A 23,943-nucleotide genomic window follows, 5' to 3' on the forward strand; every position below is an offset into this window, starting at 1 on the left:
ATAGGATAAGTACTCCTTAGCCTAAGTGTTCAATTTGCACACAAATAATGTCCAGTGTTTTGTTTGTTTTTCAATCACAGAAAGTGTTTGGGAACACTTTCCTCTAGGTCTGATTTGAAACATTCATTTGCCTGTGGTGTGTGTGCATGTGTATATCACACATACAGTTAAGCAGAAACAACAGACATATATAACTTCCAAGGTGAAATGCAGATTGCTACAACCAGGATATAGTCACACTATGTGGACTCCTCATAATACGTATTTTATGAACTGGTCAGCCTAGCAATTTTGGTTCTTGGGCATTGCAGAAAGTTTTAATCATCATTAAATTATCAAGCGCTTTTATTCCAGAAATTCCCTATTAGGCAGTTGAATTGTTAGAACTGAACGTGATTAAGTTATTGCCAGATGTCACCTCCGCATTACTGATAAAGGTAAAACAACTGGAACAATTCTCCCTTCTCTGATGTGAAGTTTGTTGCACTTCAATAAGCATTTCTGATTTGACAACTGGACCAACATCCAGGTGCCAGTCACTGTGCTAACATCCCAGGCAGCTGGCGACTCTCACTGTTAGCTAGATCTAGATCTGCAGCACCTGGCACCAAGGGTTGCCACCAAAGTCATCCAAAGAGGAACACTGCATATGGCCAGAAATACTCCTGGTGGAGTGACTTGTGGCTATAGTGTTTCTCAAGCTAATAAAGAAGATACACTTCAATGATCTACCAAATGATGCCAATACCAGTTAGGGATGACAATGCAATTTTCTGTACAATAGCAATACCACCACTTTTCTTTGGTCAGAGACATCATTTCCAAACAGCAAACTCTGAGAAAGTTCTCCAAGCGGAGGTGCCTTTGAAATTATTCTGGACACCCAAGACCAGAGTCAGATCTCAAACTAAACTCAAATTGAACTTCATTTAAAAATGCACTCTGTGGAAGCATTCAAACTTCCATGTCTATGTCTACAAACTGAAAAAGATCGAGAAGTTCATTTTCACACAGCGGAAGCAGTGGGCCAGAAACCATTTGACTTGTTTGGAAGGGAAGCCATTCTCCAATCCCATGGCATATGGTTTGCACATCTCATCCCCCACATCCCAGCAAAAATGTAATTGCTGTCCAAGTGTTCATAGGCTGGGAGCAGGAAACAGCAGTGGTTTCTAGAGCCCGGAGGTCCAGAGACGCTGCCAGACTTGACAAGAACCATGGGTCACAAGCATGTAAGAACACAAGAGATGATTATGAATTATGAAATGAAAGCAACACATGATCCACCAGTGAAAAAACACAGCTCCTTTTTTTTTTTTTAAACGGAGATGCTTATTACAGGGATCCTACCTTCTTTCATGTTTGGGAGAAGAACCAGAGCTGAAGATATCTTGACTACCCTGTATTATACGTTCTACAGATGAAAATGAATAAATGTAACTGAAAAGCTACTTAATGCAAGTAAATCAGGTATCTTCCCAAAAGACATATTTTAGGTGGGTTCCTGAAGAAATTCTCACTCACTTCCACTCAGGATTTATTGTCTAACCTAAACCGTAAGTTCTTTAAATTTTATTTACTGTCAAAAAAAAATAAAACATGGTACTAGAAACCAGAAATCCTGTGTGACCTTGACCAGGATACTCAACCTCCTTGGGCTGCCAACTGGACATACTCATGTGCTTTCCATTCAGTCAGTATAGCACACAAATTTTTTTAAAGCCCCTTTGGCATTCTATTAACAAAAAGCATGCATGATTGTTTCATCAGTTATTTTTAAATTTAGGCACATTTCATTGTCTCTAAGGAGAAAACCCCAAGCATTGGGTTGACATTCTGCCTGGTTTTGGATTGCAAGATCCAAGAAGACATTTGATTCTTTATTTCTTTATTATTATTAATTGTGCCAGATAGCATGCAAAGATTTAGGGGTAAAATGGTAAGCAAAACAGTCACATGCCCTACTTCCCACGCCACGTCCAAGAAATGCTTATTGGTTCACTGATAGAAACATTTTATTTTTTCTAGTGCGCGGGCATCAGGGGACAAAAGCCTAGGAGACGCATACCTGGCTCTGCTCAAGTCTTATTCCTGACTCTGATTTCAGGGATCACAGTGATTTCGGTGCTCAGGGAACCATATGGGATACCAGGGATTGAACCCAGGTTGGCCACATGCAAAGCAAGCACCCTACCCTCTGTTCAATCTCTCTGGTCTCAGATTGAAACGTTTGTCAATGACACCCAACTTCCTCCAAACCTTAGACTTCTCTTCCTCATTTCCTTCCTGTCCTGGATGATATATCACTTCCCTGACTCCATTAAATCAAACAACTCCTCCCTCGCTCAAATCATTTACAAGTTCTCATTTCTAAGTAGATGTGTGAAAGGAGTCGGTCACTAAGGTCCACATGATGAGAGCAGCCAACAAACCACTCTACAGCTGGTGACAAGTGAATGACCAAAGGAGGCAGAGGTGGAAAACTGAAGCTAGCAATGTTGGTAAGAGCCAGGGGTGGGGTAGGGATGACTCTGCAGAAAATGAGATTTAAGTTTAGAGAAAATATACTATGAGGACAAAAGTACCGAAGAAATACACACTGAAGACTTTTGATTTGTGGAAGATAAATTTAATTATGGGGCCTATGAGCAGTGCAGGGAATCTGGCAGGCCAGTATTCCTGCTGCCCTCTTGAAGCTTCCAATCCCAGGAAGCAACACTGACATCTGTGGCTACTCTCTTAGACTTGCCAAAATAATTGTCACAATTTAGGGAACCAGTGCTGGATGGTTTAAGAATTTAAGTTGCATGTACTATGCAAGGCCACTCTTTGGCATTTTCTCCCATAGGTTTTTATTTTTTGTTGCTCTGGGCCTGGACACTGAAATAATTGGGAAGGGAAGTTGTAGACACTTTTCCCTATCCCAACACGAAGAACGCTATCTCTTTCCTGCTATGCCTTACCCTTTTCCCAAGATCTCCTTTTCTTATTTCCCTGGGAAATTTAGCCCCAAAAGACACATGCCAACTGTACACTCTCCCAGTCTGACTGGCCTGAGCCCTCCACACCGCATCAGTCTCTGATCTTCTCCCTCTGATCAAAATACTGACACCAGTATAAGCGAACACAATGCTGAGGTTTCCCGTGCCCCACCATTGTTCTAAGTTTTCCACGTAAATCAACTGGTTGAACCTTCACAGCAGCCCTATAGCTGGTTTCTAAGACTGCCCCCTCAGAGACATGAACACAGCAAGGGGAAAGTATCTTGCTCAAGGTCACACAGATAGCAAAGGGCAGGAGAGGGCTCAAACGCTGGCAATCTAGTTCAAACATCCATTTTTTTTTTTTTCAGTTTTGCTTTGTACTTTAGTTTTTTTATATCATTTATTTTATTTTCTTGTTTTTGTTTTTGCTTTTGCTTTTGCTTTTTCAAACGTCCATGTTCTTAGTCACTATACTCAACCCCTTCTCCTCCTCACACACAGGAAGATTTGCCAGACCCTTAGGCAATGAATCTAAAATTACTACCAAAACATGTACGTTTGATTACCCTTTCTTAATTCACTTCGAAGTCACACTTATATTTGAAATCTAACCAAGAGAGCAAAAGGAAGAAAGAATGGTAGAAACAAATGCCCCCAAGGGTAGAAATAAATGCCTCTGGAGCGATATAGCAGAGCGGGTAGGGCCTTTGCCTTGCACACGGCTGACCGGGGTTCAATTCCCAGCATCCCATATGATCCCCTGAGCACTGCCAGGAGTAATTCCTGAGTGCGAAGCCAGGACTAACCCCTGAGCATTGCCAGGTGTGACCCGAAAAGCAAAAAAAAAAAAAAAAAAAAAGCCCCAAATTCTACATCCATCCAACACATCCATGGCTCCCTCATCTGACTTCCTAGGCGAGCAAACAAGATCCATAAATCTGAGTATATTGGTTGTTCATCTAAACAATTCAGACCTTTATCATGCCTTTCTGGACTGACTCCAATTCATCAAAAATGCAGGGGCAGATTATATATGGCCCCCTTCATTAACTCAAAGACGCCAATAAATTTCCAAAATGTAAGACTCAGCACCAAAACATGTATACATAGACATCTCCTCATCCTTCAGGAAGGGCGGGGAAAACACCTCATATACTGCCACTCTGTGCGGCCTGGGTCTTCTCTGTGCAGTCTAGAATCATGCATAATGCAACACGGCAACTGCTAACAGCAGGCGCACACCAGATAATTTACACTTGTTTTTATGGACACGAGGAACTGATCTTTGAAGCTGTCCCTAATGAGATTCCGCTTGGCCCTAACAGCATCCTGAGAGAGTGTTCCGGTTTTCTACTTGGCATCCGGTGCATATTTATAATGCAGAATACAAGCTCATTTAAATTGCACATGTGGATTTTGGTGTCTTCCCTATTTTAAAGAAAGATTTTCCTATCCTAAGGAGAACTGACTCCTCAATTACTAAACCATACTTTACCTAAACAATGTCACTGCCAGTCACTAAAGGGACTTATCAAAGAGGCAGGCACTACCTGCAGGGCCAAAGAGCTCCCCCAACTACAGCCCAGGACACAAGTGCAGAAATTCAATTAGGTCTATGGCCAAAGGACATGTCCAGAAAGTCTAATTCGACTACACCTTCTTTAGTAGACACAGACAAAGGGACAGTTTCAGAGAAAATTGGGAGACAGTTGGCTAATTAAAAAAAAAAAAAAATCCAGGGGCCAGAATGATAGTACAGTGGGTAGGGCACATGCCTTGCAGTGCTGCCAACATGAGTTTGAGTCCTGGGACCCCCATATGGTCCCCAGAGCCAGGAGTGTGATCTTTGAGTGCAGAGCCAGGAGTAAGCCCTGAGCACTGTTAGGTGTGGCCCTAAATGGGGAAAAAAAAAATTCCTACCCCAAAGCACATTTGGAGCAAACCCAGTGCAAATCTCTATTTCTTTTTTCCTCCCCTTTTAAAGTTACTCCTATGGAAAATTATTTAAGCTTTGCCTTTTATAGCAAGATTTTTGTTGATCATTTGGTTTTCAAGAGGTTTTATTGTTTAGTCACCCATACTCAGAATTGCATTACTGTACTCTAAATTTAAATTATTTTTGTTTACCTTTAACGATAGCACCATGGGTAGGGTGTTTGCCTTGCACGAGGCCAACCCAAGTTTGATTCCTCTGTCCCTCTTGGAGAGCCCGGCAAGCTACCGAGAGTATCCCACCCGCATGGCAGAGCCTGGCAAGCTACCCATGGTGTATTCAATATGCCAAAAACAGTAACAACAAGTCTCACAATGGAGATGTTACTAGTGCCCGCTGGAGCAAATCCATGAACAACGGGACTACAGTGCTACAGTGCAGTGCTACCTTTAACTAAAAATAGTAAAAGATTCCTTGATTATCTGATAACAAACAATTCTTGTTATAATGGTATCATCTGTATTGAACCCAGTCACATATTTCTTAAATTATTCTCTAAGATCTTTGAGATTTTACTACTTTGAACAAAAGTAAAGTTATTTAAAACACACACAGGAGAATAAAAATCGGTTCACATTAAGCAAAATGCACTATTTCCATGATCGAAGATGACCAGGTTTCCTGGTTTTCATTTCAGGGAAGGCCTCATAATAGGGGCAACTGTCAATCAGACTCCCGGTAATCAGGGTAAAATATCCTAATTGATGTCATGCTTCTAGCCAATAATTACTGATGTCAAACAGAATCAATTAATAAGCACCGACGTAGAGTTAAAACAGTACACTTTCTAATTCCTCAGCTTTTAAGTTAGAAAACAATATAGGAAACCCAAATCTTTCGGGCCAAGTTGAAAGTGAAACTTGAACATATTTCCTATGTTAGAGATGAGAGATCACTACTGTCAAGTTAAGTGTCAACTGAAGGCAGGAGAGATGACAGCATTAGTGTAGGAGTATCAGAAATACTCACTCTGAGCTTCATCCAGCTCCATCCTGAAAAAAACACGGGAGACTTAAATAAGTTACCCTTTTTTAAAGCCACGTTATACCATCAACTCTAAATATCAGCTCTTGAAATGAATGAATGAATACCAGGGAGTGCACACTTCTTGGGCAGCACTTAGCTTCCCTCGAATCCCTGACAAATCAATTCTCATCCACTCATTCAACAGGTGTATAGAGAATGCCTAGAATGTGCCTAGTACTATGACGGGTGCTGTGGACCCAGACAAAAGTAAATCAAGACAGAATTGCTGCCTCCACACAGGGGAGAGCCCTAAGACAGACAAACATCACACAAACAATTAGAAAATACATTTATGCAAAAGTCTGACTAAGGAACAACATGATTTGTAAATAGTCTGAGTTGACAGAATGGGTCCACCTACCTCAGGGAGAGAGAGAGAGAGACAGAGAAGAACAGGGTCCCCTGAAAGGTGAGTGGGAGGATGGAAGGAGGCAGGAGCTTGGAGGAGGGAGGGCAGGGCTCATTCAGAGGGTCTGTGTTTAGGGCAGCCTGCTGTGCTCCCCAGCATCTCTCAGGGCCCTTCCACTCAGAAAATTTAAAAATGAGCAATTCAGGAGGCTTGCCTAAAAAAGTTAAACAGCCTATCTTCCCTTCAGCGTCAGTGCTCCAAATTCAGACAGGATTGAAGACCTTGGGAAAAATCGGTGGACAGATCACCAAAGTTGGCGCTAGCTGTTGCCAAATGTCTGGCTGGCACCACTGTACACGCTAAATTGGCCATAAAAACCTCACTGTAGTCTTGCTCTTCTCAAAGGAAATCATTTTGCAATCCACAATGAGGCTTACCCAGCGGCCCTGGGGGTGGAGGGTGGGGAGGGGGGGATGGAGGGGACTTGAAATTTTTAGCTTAACTCAATTGCATGGTTTAGGGCCAGAGTTTCGTGTTTCAGACGTGCAGACAGGTAACCTGATCCCATCAGAGTTTTAATGGCTTCTCAAAAATCCAAAGTGTTAAATCCTTTTCCCAGTCTCCCCCAGAGCAGTCTGAGGGTACATTTTTCCCTCAAACTCAATGTCACTTTTTTTTTTCATACTCAAACTATTCCTTAAGTGTGAAACTGATTCAATATTCATTTCTTAAACAATCAAGTCTGATTGTACTGTGTTCTAAAACGGCACACACGCCCCTACCCTACATCCTTGAGAACAGCACCGGAGAGAATAAAATAAAAATGAAAGTAGCATATGCAGAAACACTACTTTATTTCAGGGACAATTCTATTATCAGGATTCCTTAGAAGCCTGGAAAGCACATTTTGGATTTTGTGAAAAGTGAAGGCAGCAGATGCAAGCAAATTCCACAAGTCCAGAAAAAAGGCCCATCTCTGAGCATTTCCCAGCCAGGCGGCAGGCCTGGAGCTGAAGGAAGTGTTTATTAAGTCTGGGCCTGAGCATCAGTAGGTTACCCTACACTCCATCTCTCCTTCCCAGTGAGGGAGATCTCTGGGGAGACAGCACTATCCTAAAAAGTCTCAAAGAAGGAGTGCTGAGGGTGAGTATGAGATATATTTCAATTTGACAGAAACAAAAAAGTTACACTGAGGACGGCAAGGGCCACCTTCAAAATTCTGCTGACAAGCCAATGTGAATGTTTTAGACACCAACATGGAGAACCAAAATAATACTAATACCACTTCCAACCACAACAATGCACGGAGCATACAGACACAGGGCAACATGCTTTCTGAAGACCCAAGCATCATCTACCCTAGCCTCGGCTGCCACCTATTAAAGTGTACATTACAATCCCTGCACAGTAAGCAGAAATGCCAGCGGTAGAGAACGAAGCAAGCACATTCCAATGGTCGGGGAGGAGAGAGTCTGGATTCTAGCTATACCTCTCTTCCATTTATTTGTTTTAAATTTTCCCAATGAGTTCTTTTTTTCTATTTCTTTTAATTTGCCTAGATTTCACCTGAGCCACCACACATCATTCCCAGTCACTTCCTCTAGAGCACGGGCATCCATTCTTCCTCATCCCTGCTCTTCCATTCCCGGCTTCATTGAGATAAAGTATGGGGGGCGGGGGGATGGGAGAACGGGAGAACTCCAGTTTGCCCTCAGCCCTGGTCCAGCACCTCACAAAACAGGGCTGTTTGTTTATAAGGTGACTCAACCTTCCCTGCTGAGTGTGGGGACTGGACTAATGGCCAGAAAGCTCTTTCTAATTCTACACTTAACAAAATAAACACCTCATAAAGGCAGGTAAGCAGAAGCTGCTTTGCACTCAGGACTGCCTTTCCTTAACAACCTTCGAGAGGGGCAACACGGGCTGGCAGGGTGGGGGAAACTAGCTCGTGAACACACAAAATCTAAATATGGCACCAACAAGAATTGGCAGGAAAAATCATAACCCCCTTCATAAAGTTAAATGCTTTTCTCCCTGGGAAGCAGGTACCGTCTCCCACAAACACAGCCCAGGAGGAACGTTACCACACATCCAGGCAGAGTGCAGAGGGTCCTACTGAATACCTAAGTGCATTTCCTGACAAGTCGCCCAGAGGACAGGGACCCCGGTCCCCCCACCCCCACCCCTTCTTTGTCCTTAGAAAAATGAAGCTCCAATTTCAAGTCAGAGGAACTATTTTAAAAACATCGCCCTCTCCCCCAATCCTTTTTTCCTTCAAAGTGCAGAATTTATGGCAACAGATAATTAACAACAAATGACAAACAATCTGAGCAGTAAAGGTCCCAGTTTGGTTGCCAAGCTGATGGTATCAAATTCCAAGATAAACAGTGGAGCGTGCCGGCTGCCATTAGCATCGTGGCAGGGGCGAGATGGAGAGAGAGATGGAGAGATGCAAAACACAGCAGCCCACCCGCCACCAAAGGGCAGGACCAGGAGCAAACAACCTCCCATGGGTTGATTCTCTCTCTCCTCAGATTCTCAGGATTACCCCTGAGAGGGAAAAGGGCAGGGGAAGGCTCACTCCATTTGTTGGACAAGAAACCCAAAGTCTTTCCATTTCACCAGGGGCAAATATTTGATTCCTTGCTGCAGCGCTTTGGGGAAGAATTGGGAATGAATGTTCTCCAGGGGTTAAACACTGCTTTCTAGTGGTTCTCGGAAGACTTGGCCCTCCCCAGTCTTCTCATCTCAGGGAGTGCTGGGTCAAACAGGTTTCCTTGCTACCAGCTGTGCCCAGAATGTGAGGGTTAAGAACAAAGTGAAAACAAGTTAACCTACAAAAGTCGGAATCTGAGCCCAACATATGGTAAGGCCCCTAGACACTCACAGATGGTGAACCTTGGGAAATCGCCATTTCAGATATTCTTATATTTCTCACAAGTCAGTTCTTCGTCCCCTGTTTGCCACAGGAATGTTCTCTACACACACTGAAACACAAACCTAAAGTTCCGAATCACCTAAGAAGGCCGAACAAATTGCTCCTTTCCGGAGATTAAAGCAGGTCAATGTATCAAAAATGGCTATTCTGAATCTTTCCCAGGCTGCATTCTTTGGTATGGAGCGTTGGCATGTGCTTTCTAGAAAGCTAACAGCACAATTTGTCTTATCTCCATGTTGACTGCTGTTTAGGGATGCTGAACCTCTCCTGGTGTTAAAGTCTGTCCCAAGGTCAGACACTCCATAATTGCAAAAAGAGTTATGATCTAATGAGTAATCTGCTAGGCTCCCCCCTCCCATTCCTTCACACGTATCCCCCATTTTTCCTTTTCTCTACAGAACATGCCCCTCCTCCTTATACTGCCTGTCTACCCAGGCAAAAGCCATATGCAAAAGCAGATAGTGCTTTAATAAAATATACGAACTATAAACCAATGAAACAGATACAGTATTTTGATTTTTACAAAATCACTGAGAGGCTTCTATAGTTACCTTTGAAGTCCTAAGATAAAGCAAACTAAAACAAAAGCAAAAAAAAAAAATCCCAAAACTCAGGACTGAAATAAAGCAAACAGAAGGTCTAAAAAGCAAAAAGAAAAAGCTAAACCTTTCAGGAAATTAGAAAAACATGCAAAAGTTGCTTAGCTGGTAGGAGACTAATTTTTTTTCTCGATTTTAGTTTTAAGTCTCTGTAAAAAAAGTATTTAAAACTACTTGTACAAAATGTAGTTAGTTTGAAAGTAGCTTTTATGGCCCAAATATTAAAAACTAAATACTACAATTGAATCCGTTTTCTTAGTGAATCAGTAGAAACACCAAATAGCTCATTGCAAGATGGGGAAAGACTTTCCAATTCAAGAATTAGCAAAGATTTGGTCTGTAAGGTTACAGAGTCTATACAATGAAATTAATGAATTTAACTAGAGCTCACGTTTGGCACAGTGCTATGCAGTCTTTGAAAGAAATCACTACCAACAGATGAACTTCACAAGTGATTTAAATCTCAGAATTTCAAAATTCATTAACATTGAGCATGGAAAATGTAGCTGATTGCTGTAACAAATAATAATGTTCATTTTTCTCTCTTTTAAAAACTATTTAATAAAAAACTGCAAAAAATCTAAATAGAGTAGGGGGGCTTATGTTCCTGATTTGTGGTAAGAAAGAAAATTTAAAAGTCTACAAAAGCACATTTTATTTACAGATATTTCCAGAGGAACAGAAAGAAATTAAAGGTGGAAAAATCTTCAAAGCAAAATAGAACATAAATATGCAGGACTAGTAAACCCAAGAGTTTCCTTTTTGCAGAGTTGGGATTTCTACATAGACAAAGTTTCCAACATACTTTTTACATTTAAAAAATTGGGGCAGCAGACTAGCATGGGGACCTGCAAAAGTGGGGTAGTTCTGTCCATACCGATCGTAAAAGTAGTAGAGCTATGTATGCAGCATTCATTTCTAGCAAACTATGAAAGTCAAAAGTGGAAGCAAAAATTTTAGTTGTTAGGAGAGCTGAGGAAACAGAAAAGAAAAAAGCAAAACAGAGTGGTGAATGGATCTTCTGAGAAATGTGCAGATTTTCTCCTTCCAGGAAATAGTTCAGAACGACCTAGAAGGCGTAGTCAATTAAGTGGTACTAGCTCTGTTTTTAGTATCTTAAAATCCACATCTCCACAAGCTCCAAAATCTAAGAAGGAAAATGAAATAAGCCTCAGATACAGACTCCCTGTTTAGCTTGCTTTGCCATTTATTTCTTCTCTCTTAAAAGAAAAGAAAGGAAGGAGGGAGGGAGGGAAGGAGTCAGGGAGGGAGTCAAGGAGGGAGTCAAGGAGGGAGGGAGGAAGGGAAGGGAGGGAGGGAAGGAGGGAGGGAGGGAGGGACGGAGGGAGGGAGGGAGGAAGGGAGGAAGGGAGGGAGGAAGGAAGGAAGGAAGGAAGGAAGGAAGGAAGGAAGGAAGGAAGGAAGGAAGGAAGGAAGGAAGGAAGGAAGGAAGGAAGGAAGGGAGGGAGGGAGGGAGGGAAGAGGGAGGGAGGGAGGGAGGGAGGAAGAAGTCTAAATAAAAGTCAGGAGAGAGATTTGTACCCAAAAGATTCTGTTGACACACTCCGTGGCCACACTTTCCCTCTGAATCTTTACATCTATACCATGGTTTTTCTTGATTTTATTTTTTTGTCTCCTAGGCTTACTCCTAGCTCTGTACTCAGGCATAACTTCTGGCAGAGCTCAAGGACTGTATACGGTGCCAAAGATCTAACCCAGGACGGCTACATGGAAGGCAAGTATTTTATCCTCTGTACTAACTATCTCTCTGGCACCTGCATCTACTCAAGGAAGTAACTACTTCAGTATTTGAAATCTAAGTATACCATACCTGATATTATATTTGTCAAGATTCTTTACCATCGCAGAAACAAAAACCAAGAGCAAACAAACATAAACCACTCTACCCAATTAACATACAATGTGGATTCTAAGAATAAATCCATATGAACAAAATAAAGGAAAAAAATCTAATTTTAGGTGGCCTTTTTAATGCTCAGATGCAAACAAAGAAATGCACAGAATGGAAATAAACTCAGCTCAAAAAAACAAGTGGAACTGTCACGGACCACAAGACTAGTATCCTCAGGGAGTGCATGAGGAAAGGAACTTATTTTAAAAAGAAATGAGAGAGGAAAAGAAAAATACCCTGTCTCTGTATATGAGCACAAACTAAAAGGGCTATTCAGCATCCCCACTACGAATTTCAGATTGAAAACATTAACAAAAATTATGGCCATGCTAATGTGCAGGCCAGTGATAAATTTGTAATGAGAATGAGAAAGTGGCTTACCAAGAGAAAAATGTTTAGAATTTTTTTTTCCCAACCAGCTAATGCAGCCCAGCTTTGCAGCAGAAAATGAATGTCTACCTTGTTAGTACGCTGCAGCTTTACCGAGCCCTAGACATTCATGCATTCACTGATGTGAGGAGTCGTTTCTCTTCTCTCTCACCCACCTATCCCAGATGTCTCACGGTGATACTCTCTCCTATAGAATATCACTAAGGGTTGGGATTTGTGTTCTTACTATGAAGTAAATCAAACATTAAGAAAGAGAATCAGGAATTTAGCACATTTCTTGCAAGTGTGAGGTCCTGGGTTTGACCTCAGGCACTGTGTGTGTGAGGGGGGGGGATCTGTAGGAGGGGGGGCAGTTAGTCGGTCAAGGCATGGTCTGGCACAGTTCCCACAACAATTGTTTTTAAAAAAAAAAAAAGCAAAGCTCCTAAATAGAATAGGAAAGACACTACATAAAGCCTTCCAGAAAATTCCTGGTGAGGAACCTTAAATTCAGAGACACCAAATTGCTGAAGATCACAAAGCTAATAAGCAATCAAGACAAGACCAGAATACAATTGCCCTGAAACACTGCCATAAAATCCAGTATAGCAAACAATTTTTTTTTTAAATATTCATGTAGTCTCTCTGCTGGCTTCCAAAAATGAATCTGAGACTGCTTCTCTTAAAAACATCCCTTCAGGTATAGGACTAAGAAGTAGGTAGTATCTGCTGTGCCCTCATTTTCTCATGCATGAGCAAGTTCAATTACACTGAAGTCTTTGGGCTATTCTTTGATTAGAGCCTAAAATAGAAGGGGCCATCCCAAAAAGCAAGGCCCAAAGGAAGTGGAGTTTGACATAATAAGGAGCCTTCAATGCAAATCTTGTAGACAAAACGAGGGCTTTCAGAGAAATTACATTTTTTTTTTTTTGCTTTTTGGGTCACACTCGGCATGCACAGGGGTACTACTGGCTCTGCACTCAGGAATTACTCCTGGCGGTGCTCAGGGGACCATATGGGATGCTGGGAATCAACCCGGGTTGGCCGCATGCAAGGCAAACGCCCTACCACTTGCTATCACTCCAGCCCCAGAAATTACATTTTTGGATCATTCTTTTTTGTTTGCTTTGTTTCAGGGCCACATCTGAGAATATGCAGAGGTTAACCCTGTCTCTGCACTCAGAAATTACTCCTGGCAATTCTTTTTTTATTTTATTTTATTTATTTATTTTTTAAAATTAATGAATCACCGTGGGGGTACAGGTACAGATTTACATATTCTCGTGCTTGTATTTCAGTCATACACAGCTTGAGTATCCATCCCTCCACCAGTGCCCATTCTCCCCTGATGACCCCCATCATCCCTCCCACCCCTCCCACCCCTACTCCTGGCAATTCTGAGAAACCATATGAGATATCAGGAATGGAACCCAAGTCAGTCACGTGCAAAGCAAGAGCCCTAGCCGCTCTTCTATCTCTCCAGGCCCTAAATAATTCCTTTTAAAAAAAATCATTCTTTAAAAAAAGAAAAATTATTCTTTTTCATGTGTAGTTGTTCTAAGAATTTTTCAGTCTTCAAAAATATATATTATAATAAAAGATGAAGAGTATTTTTCAACTACCACACCTAAATTCATTTCCCAACCTATTTCCTAAATATGAACTAGTAATATTTCCACACATTTTTTTAACCAATGGCACCTTTCTAAAGCATTCTTGGGGGTGGGGGGGCGGAGCGATAGTACAGTAAGTACCGTAAGTAGGGTACTTGCCTTGCACATGGCCGATCTGGGTTCAATCCCCAGCATCCCATATGGTCCCCCAAGCATTGTGCACTGTCAGGAGTAATTTCTGAGTGCAGAGCCAGGAATAACCCCTGAGAATCGTTGGTTGTGACCCAAAAAGCAGAAGAAAAAAAAGAAGGAAGGAAGGAAGGAAGGAAGGAAGGAAGGAAGGAAGGAAGGAAGGAAGGAAGGAGAAAGAAAGGAAGGAAGGAAGGAAGGAAGGAAGGAAGGAAGGAAGGAAGGAAGGAAGGAAGGAAGGAAGGAGAAAGAAAGGAAGGAAGGAAGGAAGGAAGGAAGGAAGGAAGGAAGGAAGGAAGGAAGGAAGGAAGGAAGGAGAAAGAAAGGAAGGAAGGAAGGAAGGAAGGAAGGAAGGAAGGAAGGAAGGAAGGAAGGAAGGAAGGAAGGAAGGAAGGAAGGAAGGAAGGAAGGAAGGAAGGAAGGAAGGAAGGAAGGAAGGAAGGAAGGAAGGAAGGAAGGAAGGAAGGAAGGAAGGAAGGAAGAAGGAAGGAAGAAAGAAAGAAAGAAAGAAAGAAAGAAAGAAAGAAAGAAAGAAAGAAAGAAAGAAAGAAAGAAAGAAAGAAAGAAAGAAAGAAAGAAAGAAAGAAAGAAAGAAAGAAAGAAAGCATTCTTCTGAAACTTTGCTTTTGATCCCAAAGATTCCTGATACAGACCTGAAGGAAATTATTTACTTCCTTCTACATTTCTGAACTGGATAAGAAACCTCAAAGCAGTCAAACACAAAATACTCTTAAGAATGTGGCCAGGAATGGCCATGACCTACTACCCTGAAAGTTACACAGATCTTTTTCATTAGCAATTCCCATGCAATACTGACAGCTGCTGCAACATGCAACAAAGTAGCAAGAATACAAGTTGGGGGGCTGGGGGTTAGAGAGCTAGTACAATGACTAGGATGCGTTCCTTTTGCAGCACCTACCAGGTTCTATGCCCTAGCACCACAGGAGTGATTTCTGAGCATTGAACTAAGAGTAAACCCCTGAGCTCTGCAGGGTATGACCAAAGCCCCCAAAATGAATACAAGTTGCACTGATCAGGTTTCTACAATAGTTTGAAAATAAGATAACACAACTCAGGCTCACGGGTTAGAAAAAAAAAAACCCAAAAAACCTAAATACTACCACAGCATCTGCCAACCACTTTCAAGCACTATAGGCCACATAGACCATCTGATTTTATATCTGTTATCTGAATGACTCATTAAACCCACTATACAGAGGATAAGTAGCTGGGCCATCAGGCTGATAAGTGGTCAATGTCACTGTCACTGCCATCCCATTGCTCATCGATTTTTTCGAGCAGGCACCTGTAACGTCTCCATGAGACTTGTTGTTACTGTTTTTGGCATATTGCACACGCCACGGGTAGCTTGCCAGGCTCTGCTGTGTGGGCAAGATACTCTCAGTAGCTTGCGGGGCAATCCGAGAGGGGCGGAGGAATCAAACCCGGGTTGGCCACATGCAAGGCAAACGCCCTACCACTGCACTATCTAGCCCATAAGTGGTAGTGCTAGTAATTAGTATTTGCATACAGAGTTCTGACTGCAAACCACAATTCTCAGTTTCCTTTTGAATATCATCCTTGTTCCCCAGTTCAAGCTCTGCACTCGATTTTGGGTCATCATTATAAACTCTTCATATTTCTGTAAAGAGTCACAGTGATAGGTTGGGGGTGGGGTGAAGATTTGCCTAGACACTGACAGGATACAAGGGCCCTGAGTGCAGCCCAAGAGGATAGATCCCTGTGTGTTGGCCCAGAATCAACACTGAACACCCGACTCCAAGGACTCCTGCTCTGAGTGAAGTCACGTCCACTGAGTGGCTGGAGAAAGCCAACACGGCTTAGGCTGTTCAGAAGCATCAAGCCAGGAAAGTTTGTGAATGATGAGACAAAACTGAGCCGTGATTTTTTTTTTTATTCTTTTCATTTGTTAAACTTCACTGATTCTCAAAATGAATTGAGACAGTTTAGAATAAAAAAAAAAATTGCAGAACCCATCAACCAATCTTCAATGACAAGAGGCAATGTTTATTAGTATAAACTCTACACTAAGCACTTTAGAAGTAATATTGTTTCTAACCTTCACGACAACCCTTTGAGACAGGCACTACTTTTATCATTCACCTTTTGCAGCTGGGAAAACAAAACACAGAAAAGGTAATATATTTCTCCACGGTTGGTTTCACAGCAGTAAGAGGTACAAGGAGGTGGCTAAAGTCCAACAGCCAGAATCCACTGGAGATGTTGTCCACTCTGCTATTCTTTCTCCCAAAAGCAGGTTAAAAGAACGAGAGCTAAGTAGGGCTCCAAGACTGCCGACAGCCACATCGATATGCAAAATGATTGAAACTGGAAATAAAATTTGAATAGAGCTTCCTAGCAACCAATCCTTAAAGCAAAATGGGTGGCATTAACTTCAGTAGGGTGACCAAACATGGCGGTTATCTGGAACTTGGGAGTACAGGTGGGTGGGGGGGGATCTCCCAGAACATGGAGCTTTCAGGGCAGAAACTGAAATGACTGAAACCCCTCCTGAAGAAAGCTTTAGTAATATTTTATCAGGGCCCAGGTAATGAAAATCATACAAAATCTTTATGGTGTTTCAGAACTCTATCAGCTCCTTTAGCACCTCCTCCCACCACCATTAAAAATACAGACTTATTTTTTGACATTCTGCTTCGGAAAAGACAAGGAACTATAGGAAAAGGAAGCCTTGTTCATTCTGGATTTTCAATCATCACATCCCATATTATGTTCAAGAAGCTGGGTATAAAAAGCACACAAATTCTGGCTTAAATTCTGCCCTGTCACCTCCAGCTTTTAATTTTCTCTCCCAAGGTCAGATAAGATTGCTTTCTTTAAAAAAAAAAAATTGTTGAAGTCATAGGGAGAGACACAAGCCAATGATTCTTAGAAAACTGGGTGACAGCCTGGAAGAGAGCTTAGCAGGCTGCTGGAGAGCACGGTTTACAGGAAGGAGGCACAGGATCCATCCCGTGCACTGCGTGGTCTTCCTGAGCACCGCCAGGAATAAATCCTGAGCTAAGTCACATCTTACAAATCAATGGGGGTGAGGAATCTGTCTCTGACAGTGATCAGTGGTCACTCCTGGCAGTGCTCCGGGGACCACAAGTCGTGTCAGGTATGGATGCATGCAAGGCACCTCCTATATGATCGCTCATCTCTCCGTCCCGTTTAGTCACAACCTTAACCTTAGCATCTCAGGGCAAAAAAAAAGATGCTTAACTAGAATATGGAAGCAACTATAGCTATGAGTTAATGGTGGTTAACTCATTTGGCACCAATGTTTCTGGAGAGCAAACTGAGCCTTGGAAGAAGGAAGTCAAGTGCCCAGAGTGAGTCACAAAACTGAGCTGATAAAAACCGAATTAATTGGGAATTAAAAGCAAAGCGGCGTGCTAGAAATTCCACCAAGCTGAAGAAATTCTCAGACTAAATATTTTATATTTTCCAGATAATTTAAGTTTCTACTTTGATTAAGGGTGCACTCTCTCCCATGTGCACACATTCATGAGCGCGTGCTAGCTCTCCCCTCCGCTCGCCCCCCCTTCGGAAATATAAGGCGATCAGACATCAGACTTGCCCAACTATTGCAGACCAACCAGGGCACGAAGCACTAAGCACTTCCGGGAAGCCAAGCACTGGGAAGTAAGGCCAGGGGATAGGGGAACCAGCATCTGGACAGCAGACACCTTCATGCAGGCAAAATGTCTCAGGGGGACAGAAACATCCCAGTGAAAAATCTACAGATCTCTAATCACAATTTCTCATGTCAATGCACAATCAAATCATATGGATCAATGATTTAATCAGTGAGTATTTCTGAGCACTCCTACCCGCTCAGAAGCCCAATCATAAGTGACTGTATTAAGAAATGAACATTACAAAATAATACCACAGAGGAAAAAAAAAAGGACATTATCTACATTTTTATGGAGAGGAAGAAGAAATAAATTAGGAAGTGACTAGGCTTGAAATAAACACCAAACAACATCAAGTAGGGGAGTGGGGTGAGGTCAGTTTAGTCTGGGAGAGATCATATTTCAACAGACATGCAAGGGCCTGAGCTGACTGGGTGTGAAGAAGAAAGAAGCAGCATTTCTGGGTTGGGACACACATAAGTCTCTCAAAGCAGCAGAGACAACTTCCTGAGATGGAAAGGCCCAACATGTGCTCTGGCAACCATGAACTAAATCCTGGTTGTGCAGGAATCGCCCTCTATGGGAATTCAAAGCTCAGGCAAGGCGCAGACAGACGAAGGGGCCTGGGCGGTACTGTGGGAAGCCTGGGAAAATATCTCCGAGTCTGTCAAGACTTGCCAGGCAAACCCCAGTTCCTGGCTTCTATCTCATCTGATCCCTGGGTTTTCTTACGGCTGGCTGAAACTATCACTGTGATTCACTACTCACCCAGGGAATCTTCTGGTCACAAACAAGTAAAAAGAATGCTGAAGTTCCCTACAGTCATTCTTGAAGAAATTGGGGGAAAAACTTTCTTTCTCTTGCCTGAATAAAACCAGCTTCCACCAAGTTCTTTACTATTGTTCAGTACAAAATGTCACAGCAGCAAGACAGAGTTAAAAGCATCCTAATGGCCATACACAAAAATTCAGTAACATTGTTGAAGAAAAAATAATAAACAGAAGCATAATAAAAATATTTAAAATGAAGTTACTGTTCAAAAAAGCCATCTTAGCAAAAAAGTTTATCCACCTAAAAATGTTTCCTTAGAATCATGCAGCTTCATAATCATGACTCATTTAAGTATAAAAAAAAAATCTTAAAAATAGTCTGGCAAAAACCAGGTATAGCCTCCTCTTTATTTCCTTTATTTTTTTTTCTTTTTTGCTCATGCAGCTATTTCAGTGTTACCACATTAAAGAAACCCCATCATAAGTAATTCATTGACCATACAAAGTGTACTTGCAAAGTAGCATCTTAATATTTACACTAATACCCAGGCAAAGAAAATAACTTTCTGTGAGGTCAGCATTTTTTTCTGAAAGTAGTGTGTACATTTTGAGACATGCTAGCCTGTGCCTGCATGCGTGTTTGTGTTTGTGTGTGTGCTCAAAAGAAGAGAGGGCAAGCAGAGTTCCTACAGTTTTTCTGCATTAGTGAAAAAAAAAAAAGCTTGTGAATTTGACATACCCATGTTCAGAAATGGGTGGGTGGGGGCTGGGGGGGAGAAGTCAACAGAGCCCTAACCTCCATTATCTCTTGACTATACAATAGTTTTCAAAGAGGTTTAGTCCTATTAAGAAAGACTCATGTTAGACACTGGAAGGGTCTAATAGAGAATGAGCACTGGGCCCTGAACCAACAAGGGAGACATGACCTATTGCCCCCTCCGGCTAAAGCCCGGCGCATCCCGTTGCAGAGGAACAGAAAAGCAGCCTGTGTGCACCCAGGTGCCACGAAATCTCTGCCTCTGAATTTCTCCCACACTTTGTTCCTCCTGAGACCGCAACAGGGCTTAAATAGTACCAGGGAGAAGAGAAAAAAAGTACAATTCCTGGAACCAAGTGTTCCACCATCCCTTAATCCTTTGTTCCTCACATTGTTTAAACCCTACAGCATGCAACACACGTTCTACTAGCAACAGGCAAGACAATGGATTTGGCAGTAGCTGACAATTAGTCCCAATTAAGCCTATTTCCCAGCTGAATGTAAAGGGGAGGTAAGGTGAGGGATGGGGGGGCAGCAGGGGGGATAAAATTTTCAATAAATATTTCATCACAGAAGCAAGTAATACAATGTAGAGAAAACTGAACTTGGGGGTCTGGAGACTCTGCCCAAGTTACTGGAGTGACAATATGGAAATACTTGACCCTCTCTGTTATTAACCTCAAAATGCCAACAACCAATCACCAGCTCTCTGGGGTTCTGAAGTTCTCAAGTCAAACCCGATGAAAGTACTCTGAAAAGTGGCAATGCTCCACTTGGGAGAGGATTCCTCCAAGTAGTGTTGAGAATCGGCAAGACCCACATGTTTTTCAGATCCTGTACCTTTTATTCTCCCTGAGAAATCATTAGTGACTTTCTTATTTTATTTCTATTTTCCTGACTGCTCACGCTTAGACGCTCATGGGGGAGATACTTACATATGCACGTGTGGTGGCTGGAATCTGCTCTGGTTGATGTTGTAGTGTGTGAAGGCCTGGGTGGGATTTGAGCTGTATTCGTCCACCGTTATGGTCACTTTGCCTTGAGAAGGGATCCCATGTGCCATCCTTCCTTCCTCTAGGCATGAGCCATTCACCACTTTCCAGAGCAAAGGATGGAAGCAGGCATGGTGCGTTTCAGCCAGCCTCTGAACCCAAGGATCTACTCATCAATACAGCTGTGTGCGTCTGGAAAGAAAAATTAGAAGATGAGAACAAAGAAAAAGAGGTTCACTCTAAGAGACATTAACAGTGATGCCTGGATGAGAAATTGGTTCAGGAAAAACCTTAGGAAGTGTGGTCGCCTTGTGGACACAACCTTGCTGGCGTCTCTATCGCGCACGCACTTCAGGGTGGACATTACACTCTGTAGGACCCTGCTGGCTGCTAGCAAATCATCTCAGTGGCATTCAAACTAAGATTTCCTCTTTAATTATAATTATGGCACTTAGCGCGAATTACGAAAGGGACATAGCCACAGTTGCCATGGTGTCTAGCTATAAATGGTTTGTGCTCTAAGTGGAGACTCTTCCAAACCTTCCCTGCTAATTGGAATGTTTGGTTTGTACAAAGTTGGTGTCATATGATAATTTGAAATCTCAGCTTAATAGAGCCTCATCAAGCAAAGGCAAAGGCAAAGGTAAGTTTGCAGTGCTGTGCTCAGAGACAGTAATACATAACACATAATACAAATATGTATATGTATACATGTTACTCATAACACATATTATACACATGTAATACACCCACTCTGCAGAGCATTTACTCTTTCACAACCAGCTCCCCATCATCTGTAGTTGTTCACTTCCTGGGAAACAGAAACATTTCAATGTGGCAAATCACTCTAAGGCAAGGCAAAATCCTTTGTCCCAAATGTACCATAATATCTGTCCCCCCCTCAGCCACTCTGGAGAAAGTCAGTCACACCCAGGTGAGGGTCACCACTCTGGATGCATTCATGACCTCTGTTCTTGGAGCCTGGATGGAGCAAAAAAGGCAGACAGCCAATATATCAGCTACCTCATTCTTGCTTGGTGTAGCCCCATTCTTAGTAGTTGGTTTCATACTTTAAAAGACACTTCCATTGGCTCTGGCTCTTTCTACATCAATGTCAATATAGTATTTGCTGTCCCGGGTTCAGAAAATGGGCTGTGTTCATTTTTATAGCAGGTGTGCAAAAACGGAGGAAAACAAATCTCTGCAACAAAGCTGCTGCCACTGGTGAGTGCAGCAGAGAAGCAGCGGGTAGCACACTCCTTGGGTAACCCTTGGGTAACCCATGTTCTTACTTTAAGTGCTTCACAACAGAATATGCTTGCCATGTGCACCATTAAACTCCAGGAATCTTAGCTGCTATCTCAAATAAAAATATTTAGAATAATAAGATTAGATTTAAATCTGGCATGAAACACCTTAAATATCGAGCAAAAGGCAGATGGCCTGCCATAGGCCATTTATTTTATTATTTTACAACCCGGGGCTCCTGTCGTCCTCCATATGCTAGCTAGGCTAAGAAATTCCACAGTGTTCTACTCACATCACTGCCGGCTTCTTATTAGCAGAGCAAGCTAAATAACACCCACCTTGCCTGAGTTCTTACTGTACTACGGCCTTGCCAAGAGATGAACCTCTGGGTGCTCTGGCACTTTAAACAAAGTGTCACTCTGACTTCTCTCTCTTCTTCCTGACTTCCTGGGAGGTATGAGTCCTTTAAGCACCAGTTGATAGACATGCAGGCCAGGAGGATTAACTAAATTAAAATCTTTCTCTACTCCTCTGATGTAAGATATCTATAAGAACTGCTTACAAATCATAATGTAGCAGTTTTCATACCAAGTTTGCAGCTGTTTCCTGAATTTCCCCCCACAATTATATTTTACTGTTATTTTGCATAACAGTAAAACACAACACCTGCTTCAAATTGCAGTCCTGTTCTAAGTACTGTAATTCTCTTTTGAGACACAAAGTACTGAGACACTACTGAAGCGCAAAACTGCATAATTGCGCTGTGCTGAAAAGTAAATACAAATGAAAACATCTTCCTGTTATAGAAATGACTGTCATTAAAAAGAATGTTAGCCATCAAAGCACAGAGGGGGAAAAATACACATTTTCAGAAGGCTAGAACTTGGTGTTTGCATAAATTAGAGAGTGGTGTAAAAATTACATGGCAATTCTTATGTTCCTGCCATCAATGCCTATTGTGTGAATACAGAACATTAAGAAGCAAGAGAAACAAAATGCAAGTCTAGACCATTGTGACCTCTCAGTAACAATCTCTGCACTGGGTGCCAGAAACAGCTTAAATGTTTCTGGGGTAAGCTCACTAATTAAATGAAGCAAACTGAACTAGAAATAAAATATGCATACCTAATACGCAAAAATCCATGCAATGACTTATACTTAGCCTAGGAGCCGCCCCATTTGAAGCAAGGAAGAGGTAGAACTTACAGGGTCAATTCCCACCCCTACCTGGAGCACTGTGTCCTAGCCAACATAGAAACGATTGCCTTCCAAGCCAGTGCTCCTCTGTACCTCCTCACACCTCTTCCCCAGCAAGACAAACGGAACATCTTTTCATCAGCAGGCACCGGCCCCTGGAACTCTGGAGGGCTAAATGGGTGGCTGGCACCTCATTTGAATTCATCTTTACCATGTTCGCTTTCAAATGTTTTATCGAAAGTCTGCACCTGCAGCGTCTATCTTCTTTAATCTGGTGTCCTTTGAAGAAAATGTCAGCCTGAGCAGAGAGCTTCAAAACTTTCACAGGAACCTCTACAGACCAGTCAAGAAAAGGCTTCTATTAAAAAAAAAAAAAAAATCCACCATATTCATCCCCACTCACATCTCAGAAAACGAACACATCCTAAGAAGATTCAACACAAACACCTGTGAGATATATTCAACACAAACAGGGATTGGCAACAATGTAGCCCTTCTCTACAACCTGAGAGATTTGGGGAGAGCTTGAAACAAGCCAGAATGAGACACTGCTCAGAACTATCATGAATCTACAACACTTTGATTCATGTGCTTCGGCAGTAAAAGATTCCTGCTAACTCGAGTAGGAACTTCTCATACTCATCATACTTTGCGATTTACATATAATATTTAAGGGACTGGTCTTTTTTTTTTTAATCTCTCACGTTATACTCCCACACATTTGTTCTACAAAACAAAGGAACTGGGTACTAAATGCCAGGAATCCCGAAGAAAAAATTAAAAGGTACTGGCAATGCCAAGCATTCATGCTGGTGCTAGTTTGATTTTCTCTTAAAAAAAAACATGTGAGCATATTTAGCATTTCCTAGACAGCAATCACTTCTCCCGTCTTAAGCTATTCAACTAGCAATGTTCTGTTCCAGGAATCGAGCCGGAAAGCCTTTTGAAAGTCGACTGGCAATGAAAGGATTAAAATCCGAGGAATGATAGAACTGTCTCCACCTCCTAGACACCAGAAAGTACAATTTACCAAAAGTTTCAAAGCAACAACTCTCGGTCTTTCTGGTCGGCAGCGTCTATGAGAAAGAAGCCCGCAATTTCCGTTTGAAAACAAGGATGCTCATGTTTAATCCTTGCCTCCCCTCACTCCCACCCCCACCCCACCCCCCAATCGCCCGGCGGCCTGGCTGGTCTTGGGAACACGTCTGCTCCAATTCCGCCAGATTCTCGCTCTCGTCCCACTTCGGCCGCACAAACGCTCTCCAATCACTGCCTCAACTCGCGCCCCTAAGGTCTTAAAGCAACCCTCCGGGTCCATCCCTGTGTCCCGAAGCACAACAATCTT

General features: G+C 42.3%; 1 protein-coding gene across 5 annotated transcripts in view; it reads right to left on the reverse strand.

Annotated features, from left to right (window-relative positions):
- Positions 1-23,943, reverse strand: part of MPPED2 (metallophosphoesterase domain containing 2) — a 214,773-nt gene that overhangs the window by 188,241 nt on the left and 2,589 nt on the right. For 3 of the 5 annotated variants that reach the window (XM_055143072.1, XM_055143074.1, XM_055143073.1), the window contains exon 2: positions 20,097-20,345. In XM_055143072.1, the coding sequence (XP_054999047.1) occupies positions 20,097-20,224 (128 nt within the window). In that variant the 5' untranslated portion in view covers positions 20,225-20,345. Of the gene's footprint in view, positions 1-5,946; positions 5,970-20,096; positions 20,346-20,443; positions 20,557-23,943 lie in introns of those variants that run through there. The other 2 variants (XM_055143076.1, XM_055143075.1) reach the window with 2 other exon arrangements.

Source organism: Sorex araneus, chromosome 6, assembly GCF_027595985.1.
Source record: "Sorex araneus isolate mSorAra2 chromosome 6, mSorAra2.pri, whole genome shotgun sequence".
NCBI lineage: Eukaryota > Metazoa > Chordata > Mammalia > Eulipotyphla > Soricidae > Sorex > Sorex araneus.